Below are 9815 nucleotides of genomic sequence, written 5' to 3' on the forward strand. Positions count from 1 at the left end.
TCTATTGCTAGAGTCAAAGGTGCAGGCCACTTCAAGAAACTGATTTGGAGACTTCATTGACGACAACAACTGGTGTATTAGCAGAGAGATGTGCAAAGATTTCAGGATTTTCAGCACAGTTGAAACATGGAAGGTTTGACACAGGAATGTTTGTACATTCTCACAGAGTAAGATTTTTAGATATGTCCTTTGCCACACACACACACACACACACGTTGTTGCCTGAGGTAATGTGGGAGGGGTTAACAGTTGAACTCCGCCCACAATGAGCTCTATGGTTGTGGGAAAACCGTCGCCAACTCGCCATATTGGAAGAGTCACAACAAAACGAAGCTGAAGGACTCCATGGACCGTCCAAATCAAGATAAAATGCCCAATTTCTGTGCGGTGATAGGCTGCTCAAATAAACAAACCAAAGGCGTTGATCGATCCTTTTATAGAATACCAAGCGTCGTGGACCACCAGGGCGAGAAGACACTTCTACTGACCACCAAGAGAAGAGAGGGATGGCTGCAAGCCCTGCGTAGGAAGAACCTCAACCTGAAGCAGAAGTTACCATACACATATGATCAGTACCGCATATGCTCCGATCACTTCGTTACGGGTACATCATGGTTTACTAATTATTATTGATTATGAATAGACAAACTCCTGGTTGTATCTTAACCCCTAAGTTAAAACCCTCTTCTAGACTTGGTAAACTGGACCTGAGTTGGCTCTGTACTTGAACCGCTTTTATCCCGACTGCATAAAATCTCTTCCCCAAAAAGTAAGCTCACGGCTGTGTTTTAGGCTAATGTTCCCCCCATAATATGGATGGCTAGTAGTGAACGACGGCTATAGTTGCTAGCCGTAGAATACAACAACTCTCGTAGACGTATTTATGATTCTGACGTTTTCAAACGTCAGAATCATAAATACGTCTACGAGAGTTGTATTCTACAGCTAGCTAGTTGCTAAACTTAAACAATGCTCCGACCACCACAGCAAAAACAACGTTGGATTGGATTCAAGTAACACTTTCAACGTCCGTGTTGTGATCGAAGTCGAACTAGTGCATTGTGGGACTTGTAGTTCTTTCTCTGTTGTTTAACTTACACGCTACGGTTTGATTGATTGATTGAATACTTTATTTAGAAGTTTGCAGAAAAAAAGCACATTAAAGTACATTTTAAATACAAGGTCAGCTAAATAGGATTAAAAAGCCTATTAAAGCCTAATGGCTTGACTCAAATAGGGTCCTTATGTACTCAATTCATGGCGACGTAAATGACAGACAGATATACACTATTCAGAACATCATATAAGGCATTGGTTCTCAAAGTGGGGTACGGGGACCCCCAGGGTTACTTGAGGCGGATCCAGGGGGTCCCGAGCTAAATGATGGATAGGAACCAAATGGACCCTTATGGTTATGTAACTCTGAGAGTGTACAAATGGAACCAAACGGAAATTAACATTGATTTTATAATATAAATTCGGGTCCCAGAGGTATAAATGCCATTAAATGGGGGTCCGTAGCCTAATACATGTCAAACTGGGGGTCCTTGACATTAAAATAGTTGAGAATCACTGCTAGAAAGCCGTATAAATCTTCTCTTATTGGGGTCCCTGGCTTATCTTTTCAAATGGGGGTCCGCGGGCTAATAAGTGTCAATTTGGGGGTCCTTGACATGAAAAAGTTTGAGAACTTCTGATATAAGGGACAGGTCGATTTTTAAAGAAGTGTACCCCTGGAGAAAATGTATGTGCCCTGATCTAAAATGCCATGACCCTCCATTTGACAAAAAAAAAAAAGTGATTAAAAAAAAAAAGATTAACCCTCCCCAGGAGTGCCACGATATATTGTTCCACGACGCACCCTATCGTGTTTTACCTGTACCTGTAAATCATGGAATATTTTTGTCTGGAATAATGCTCATAGTGATTTTTGTCAAGGTATGCATGTCTAGAGAAAATATGTGATAGCCTTTCACCAATGGTAGCTTTATGGGTGCTATCATGCAAGACATTTGAAGAGATACAGCAGTGGCCTACCTGGACACTGCGCATCTCCATCCTACTGGCTGACAGTGGGTAGACAACTTCATTCGTCCTACACTTCACATCCACCAGTTTGAATGTGCAGGGAGACACATTGACATTGACTTGTCACCTTTTCTCTCATGACGCACATGATGAAGTACTTCTTCCGTGTGTGCAATGTGCAGTATAGTTGATATCTAACCCAGTGCCTGCTGAAGATGCATGTGCTCCATGCCATAGAGTAGGGGTATTCAACTAGATTAGGCAGGGGGCCACACTTGTAAAATGACTTGAAGTCAGGGGCCACAATGTTTGTTGTTAACCGTTTGTTGTGTGTGCTAAGGGTTCCCAAACTTTTCAGGCTGTGACCCACCAAATAATCATATTTGAAGTGGGGACCTCCCACCCTGACAAGCACTTAGAATTGTAGGAGCTGAGGCATTACATTTAGTTTGAATCATTACATTTAGTTTGACTAATGTGAGGCATTACATTTAGTTTGATTATACAGATAAATATTGTGAAAATAGCCTAACTACAAGCTCACAATGCCTTGCACTGCGAGGCGTTGTGTGCTTGTAGATCAGCTATTTTCACGATGTTTGCCTCTTATGTAATATTTGACAATTTGGCCAATTTGGTGTTAAAAAGGTCTTAAAAGTAATTAAATTGTAACTTTATAAATGTGCAGATACCCTTTATACGCTTATACTGTATGTTGGTTTGTTTACTGTTGAATGAGAAAACAATGTTACACATTAAGCTAATGATCTGGGGACCCTCCAAAATCATTTGTGGATCCCCCTTGGGGTCCCGACCCCCAGTTTGGGAACCACTGCTATATAGGACACAACAATGGTCATATTCCATTATGATACTGCATTCATGCATTTTGATGTTTGAAAGGATCATTTCTGTGCCCGTCCTTTATAGTGCACAGGCTTTGATTTGGATATTGAAAAAATAGGAATGAGATATTTCAGTGTTCTGTGAATGCAGCTAGGTCGCTCTGTCCCTGCCATGGAAACGTCTTTGTGAGAAGAAAAGTGAAAGCAGGCTGGCGAGGTGAAGATTATTTTTGTTGTGTTTTTGAGCATCCCGCTGATGATAAGGGCACAAGCTCTAACAATGATCCAATCAGTTCAGAGTTAGACCATCATTCATCCCAGGACACTATTGAGGATGAATGAATCATACTTAGCGAATGGATGTAGAAGAATAATTCTTTCTTTGGCATAATGGCGTAATGGTGAAAGTACATAATGTGAGCTGCTTGAACACTGTGATCAAAGTGATTTTCTTATGGGTGACTTTTGAGTTTTACTGGAGTAAAATATCTTTCAAGTAAGATATCTGTACCTTTACTCAAGTATGGTTTTCAAGTACTTTATACACCAATACTACTAACAACTGTACATGATTAAGGCTGTGGTGAACGTTAGAATCCACCAAACGCCACTGTTTTACAGGGGCCAGTTTCGAATGGCAGCCACCTGAAGGTGGGCAGTTTTGAAGGTGAGTAGGGTTTTACACTCCTTCACTACTCTTGGTAGGGTATTCCACATTTTTGTTGCATAGCAGGAGAATGAATTCAACCCCTTGTTTGTGCCAAATCTGGGCTGGGCGTGATCGGTGGAGCTACCTCTGGCGTTGTGATTGTGGACTTCATTTACGTTTTTGAAGTATTTTGACAGGTACATGGGGATCTTACGTTGTGGTGTATCTTGTAGACCAGGCCCATTGCAAATTGCTGTACTCTGTCCTCTACCTTGAGCCATCCGACCCTTGCAAAGTGAGCAGGGGTTAGATGAGTTGTAGGTGAAAGGCCAAGGATTAGCCTTACCAGTTTGTCAGACCAGACCACCACTCGACATCTCAATGCAAACAACCACCGCCATATATGAATAACTAATGATATAATAATGTGTTTGTTGACGTCTTGAGACAGGGTTGTTTATACTAGTAAACTGCTAAATGACAACAACAGCCGGCCAGTTATGTTAACTTTAAGACATTACCCTGTCTCCGAGCAGGCAGTGTGTACATCAAACTATTTTTGTTGGTTAAAGTTGTGTTATCATTGTGTTTTAACACATTTTAAAGAACATCATAGTTAGCCGTGGCTCAAGACTTTCATAGATGTATTTTATCGAGTCTGACTTTTTCTTTTGTATCTATGAAGCAAAAGTCAGACTTGATAAAATACATTCATGATAGTCTTGATCCAAGGCTAGTAAAATCCTTTTGTGATGGATCTGTGTGGTTTGTGTTTGTGATCACTAATGGACCACAAATGGCAGATAATGGGTTAACTGTAGTATGGAAAGGTTATTTGCAATTTTGCAAAATGTACTGTAAATGTTATATGAGGTCATTAGAGTAACCATGGTGGTAATAATAATAAACCAATAGTCTAAAATATGAGGACATTATTATCATTAATACATCCATGGTTAACATGGTCATGATCTAACTAACTACCTCCTCTGGTTGAAGTACAAATTTGACTGAACAACTTTCACCTGTAGTTTTAATGATATATTGACCCAGTATCTACAGTACTTGGTTGAGTATTGTGTCCACCACGTGCTGTATACTGCTGATGTTTTAAAACTGGGGTTAAATTAGATGTTTTTCATTTCTCAGGTATGCCTGCACCGTTGTACGATGTGTCTGATCCTGACTGGATCCCCTCTGTTAACATGGGTTATGGTACTGCTATAAGCCAAGCAGGACGCGAACAACAAGGACACAGCAGGACCCCAGCCAACAGAAAATGTCAAGGTAAGGAAAACTTACTAATTTCGTGCTTTACTGTTGTAGTTATTCCTGGATCATGCAGAACATTTAGGATATTTATAGTGAGGCAAATCTTAGTCCGACTAAGATTCATCAATCATACATCAGCTGTAGAAATAAGACAAGGGCTGGTATGGGTCGGTTGAAAACGGCTTGAGGGTGCACTGACCCTCTGCACCTTAATCCCCATGTATAACGCACAAACTTGTTTTGATTTTTTATTATTGCGCTCTTTTTCTCTCTAAGCACCTTAGCGTCTATAAGTATATCATGCACAGTATACATACATTGCTGCTATGCTCAGGCACCTTAGTTTGTCTCTTATCTCAGGTACTTTGTAAATATGTATATAACTTGTTTTTGGCCTTCTATTGTTCTCTGTTGATCTCCTTCCCACTTAACCCCCTACCCCTCTTCTTTTTCTCTCTCCCCACTCTTCTTTCTACGGAATTTAACGTTGCGATGGGAGTGTTGTACAAAAACGAATTTCACACACTTTTTTACCTTGTAAACCTGTGATGTGACAATAAACCTGATTCTGATTCTTTGCTTTCTAGCCTCAGGCATCTGAGGCAGGCTGATTCAAAGGCTAAGCTGCAGAGCAGCATGTACTGTCTGTGATTGAGGTCTTACTAAAAATCTATTAATTTCGCATTTGATTGCTCTAGGTATAGGGATATAGGGAATTAAAGTACTTTGTTAAGGGTGGGGGAGAACATGCAGTTTTATCTGGTGAAGGGAATACGTTGAAATGGCTTTTCAAAGAGAAGGCTTTTATTGTGGCTTACTTTGTAGAAACAGTGAAGAGGAGAAAATAAATACATTATCTTACAACCCTAAACATGATAAAACAATGTTGGCTAGGCTCTAGTTACTAGGGGGAAACTGAAATAAAATGAAATCAGTGACATGAAATCAAACTATTGGATCTGCACCACAGTGGTTTTTCGTTGGATTTGAAGCTCTGTTGTGCTGCCTCTCTCTCTCTGAGAGAAGCTGGTTTGTTAATTGGTTCCCTACAATTTAGAATGCATTCTTCTTTATCACAATTATTTTTCTTCTTTTGATCGATACTGTCTACTTGTGGTGCCAGTTAGTTGTATGTCAATGTTTATTTGTGTTCATAGATAATGTACAGATGTCCCAGGATGAGCCAGTAGAGGGAACTGTAGGATCGGAAACGGCAGCTCATTCAGATGAGGTTTTGATTTGATTCTGTTAATGAGTTGTCAACAAATATCATCTACTGTTTAGTGTTTAGCCCTTGATTCTCTTTGAATCCTGGTAGTTTACCAATAAGCAAATTTAACCAAATTATTGTTCGGTAAATTCTGGCAATTCTCACAGGATATTTTTGCACCACAGATTAACTTAATGTCACTTTTGTGCCTTGTAGGATGATGAAAAGCCGCAGTGTGAAGCACAAGTTAAGGATGAGACTGAAGAAATTCACATACAAGAAGGTCAACAAGTAAAGCAGGAGACGGAAGCAATTCACATACAAGTTAAGAAGGAGGAGAATGAAGCAATTCACATACAAGAATGCCAACAAGTTAAGGAGGAGGAGACAGAAGAAATGCACACACAAGCAGCCCAACAACAAGCTACTCTGCCGTTTTGTGAAATACAGAGTGTTGCTGTAAAAGAAGAATTTGAGGTAGGGCTCGTGAATTCACCGAAAATATATCAAAACCAACAACCATTCAATTAAGATTCATGTTAATCGAAATGTCAAGTCATAATCAATAAGTTACACAACCAATGAGTCTCACAATGCTTTCTGCTTTACAACCACATGGCACCTGTCATACTGTATGTTTTATGGAAAATGGGTGTTACTAATATTTAGCTATAGGCCTACTGAGAAAAGTAGGCTATGCACAGTGCACACTATGTAGAAGGATTGTCACTTACACTGTTCCCCGGTTTGTTTTTGTTTTCTTTTTGTTTGCATTTGATCAGACCACCTCGACCTCAGAGAATGACCAGGCAGATACTGTGGTGATGGAGACAGATCTCGAAGAGGTACAGTAGGGAAACGATTATCATAATGTCATGTACTGACATACACTCACACTAGTGTGATTAATACCAGTTCACACATTAAATACAGTATACTGTATATGAGTTAAGCAAATACAAGAGCAGCATTATGTTGCTTTTGAAAAGATCCATAGTGCTGAAAATATCTATAGTGCTGATTGGTAACCATAAAAAACGAATGGAATCAATTGTCTTTTGTATCATATTTTTCAAATGGGAATTTGAAATTGATTCTGTATTGTATTTTAGGTCACTCCAGTGAACGCTGGGACATGCAAAGAAAGCAGCTTGGTATTCCAATTAACTCCAAATCAACCTCTACAAAAAATCCCTAGAAAGAAATTTGGAGTAACGGAAATAAACTTTAAGTCAACCTGGTACAAACGATACTCGTGGTTGGAATACGACAGCGCTCTGGACAAAGCTTTCTGCCACCCATGCAGGATATGTGATCATTTGAAACTCTTCACAGCGTCTAAGAACAGGGATCCTGCCTTTGTGACGCACGGTGTAAAAAATTGGACTAGAGGCTTTTTTATTTCGCATGAGAAGACGCATGCTCACAGCGAAGCAGTGCAAAAACTGAACAGCTACTGTGCCAATGTATCAAATAAAGTTACACAGGAGAGAAGAGTCTCAGACAGTAAGAAAGCACAGGAGAGCAGAGTCTCAGACAGTAAGAAAGCACAGGAGAGAAGAGTCTCAGACAGTAAGAAAGCACAGGAGAGAAGAGTCTCAGACAGTAAGAAAGCCTTAATAAACATCATTCTATCACTGCGTTTCTTAGCTAGACAAGGCCTTGCAACTGGAGGACACACTGACGAGGACAGTAACTTCAATCAGTTACTCAATCTTCTCACCACTGACTCTACAGAGAGATCAGGCTGGCTGGTCCATGACATTAAAAATGAAATGTTAGACATAATGAGCAACACTGTACTGCAGGATATAGCAAAGCAAGTCAAAGAAGATAAGTACTTTTCATTGATTGTGAATGAAAGTTCAGACATCTCCCACAAGGAACAAGTGTCCATTTTGCTACGACATGTGGATGAAAACTTTGATGTGCACGAAGATTTTGTTGGGTTGTTCACAACTGCCAATGCCGATGCTGCAACTCTGACCAGGGTAATAAAGGATGTACTTTTCACATTAGGCTTGTCATTGGATGACTGTAGAGGCCAGGGATACGCTGGGGCCAGTGCAATGTCTGGAATATTTTCGGGTGTTCAAGCAAGGATTGCAGCAGAGCAGCCGAAGGCTTTTAATGTGCACTGCGCCGCACATTGCCTCAATTTGATCCTACAAGAGGCCACCAGGTCAGTGCCCTTGGTGCGGAATACAATCGATTTGGTCCATGAAATAACAACGTTTGTGCGTGAATCCCCTAATTGTCTGGCAATTTTGACTAGTCTTCAAGATGGAGAACAACCCACTTCAGTCAGACCACTGTGCCCAACAAGATGGACAATGCGAACATCAGAAATAACTGTCATCCTCCAAAACTACAGTGAGTTATGCCAAGCGCTTCAGATGATAGCTGACGACGAGACCGCACCAGCTGGGAGCACGGCAGCAAGACTTGTTGAACAGCTTAACGACTTCAAAACTGTCTTTGGACTCAAAGCATGCCTGAAGGTCTTTGCCCGATCTGAGGAAGTCAGTAAATGTTTACAAAGCTCCAAAGTAACTGTGTCTGAATCCAAAACAATAACTGACACGTTGAGATGTTCATTCTCTCACCTGAGAACTGAGAATGCTTTCCTTGCTCTCTGGAAAGAATGCAATGAAATGGCAGCGAAACTGGACATAGAAGAACCACACTTGCCCCGTACCAGGAAGATGCCAAGAAGAGCTGACGTCCGGGAAGATCATATCCAGCCTGAACCTTCAACTGTTGAGGAGCTGTTCATAGTGAAGCACTGGCGTCCTCTGATTGATGTGTTGATTGAAGCCATGGACGAACGCTTTGAAAAAGTCGGGGCCTCAGTGGCAGCATCTGTGGAGCAGCTTCTGTTCAAAAGTGCACAACGGAAGGAATGCACCGAAGAGCTGGCCATTGTGCAAAAGCATTACCATACGGATATTGACATGGAGCGACTGAAAGTCCAACTGGGCTTGTTTCCAGATGTCCTGACAGTAAACGCTAATGTGGCAACCATAGTAGAAGCGATGTGGAAGATGGGGTTCAGTGAGGTAAAGACGCTCCTGAAAATACTGATGGTCTTGCCAAGCTCCTCGGCAGAGGACGAGAGCAGTTTTCCAGGCCTGAGAAGATTGAACGCTTACCTTTGCAGTTCTGAGGCTAAATCACAGAGGCTAAATCACATTGTCCTTCACATACACCAGGAAAGGACAGATCAGCTTGATCTTCAGAGGATTGCCAACAGGTTTGTGTGTCGGACTAGTGAAAGGAGAAATGCCTTTGGATGGAACTAAATTAAATAATAAAAAAAAAGATAATACTGCATTTTCTATTGAAGAGCTAAATAGATTGGCCTACATTTTCAATATTTTCACGTCTGTTTGTTATGTAAATGACAGTGCATTCTGTTCGTAGGACATGGTTCAGTTAATATGGTGGTGGTCGCTCTGTATTATTGAGAAAAATAGAGCCTGCAATCCAGCTACATGGAAAAGCACTACTTTATTAGCATAAACTTGACAATGTTTCGAGTCTATAGGGATCATCTTCAGGTCAAACCGAAGAATTTGCCTGACGCATTCAATCCGGGAAAGCATCTCATCTGTGTGATTTTAGATTTCTTCGGCTATTCAAAAATAGATATACAAGCGCACAGCGCGTCACTTCGTGCCGTGAATATTTTTTACTCAAATCTTAGCTTCTGCGGGTCCCTGGAACACAATAATTGGAGATGGGGTCGGTGGCCAAATACATATGATTTTGGAGGTCCTTGACATGAAAAAGTTTGAGCACCACTGATATA

The 9815-nt window shown here is 40.9% G+C and overlaps 1 protein-coding gene across 1 annotated transcript; it reads left to right on the top strand.

The window, feature by feature from the left end:
• The first annotated feature begins 308 nt into the window (after positions 1 to 308).
• LOC311052072 (zinc finger MYM-type protein 1-like) lies at positions 309 to 9815 on the top strand. Its single transcript, XM_084066875.1, has 6 exons — positions 309 to 604; positions 4672 to 4809; positions 5952 to 6025; positions 6221 to 6481; positions 6787 to 6849; positions 7117 to 9815. Exons 1-6 carry the CDS (start codon positions 346 to 348, stop codon positions 9304 to 9306), a joined length of 2985 nt encoding a protein of 994 aa, XP_083923001.1. The 5' UTR covers positions 309 to 345; the 3' UTR covers positions 9307 to 9815.

This window comes from Gymnoscopelus microlampas, assembly GCF_963454915.1.
Source record: "Gymnoscopelus microlampas genome assembly, chromosome: 9".
NCBI classification, from domain to species: Eukaryota; Metazoa; Chordata; class Actinopteri; order Myctophiformes; family Myctophidae; genus Gymnoscopelus; species Gymnoscopelus microlampas.

Coding starts and splice junctions, on each gene's coding strand:
- LOC311052072 (XM_084066875.1), top strand. CDS start 346: ATGGACCGTCCAAATCAAGATAAAATGCCCAATTTCTGTGCGGTGATA. Junction 605..4,671: donor CTCCGATCACTTCGTTACGG/GTACATCATGGT, acceptor TTCATTTCTCAG/GTATGCCTGCACCGTTGTAC. Junction 6,026..6,220: donor CGGCAGCTCATTCAGATGAG/GTTTTGATTTGA, acceptor TGTGCCTTGTAG/GATGATGAAAAGCCGCAGTG.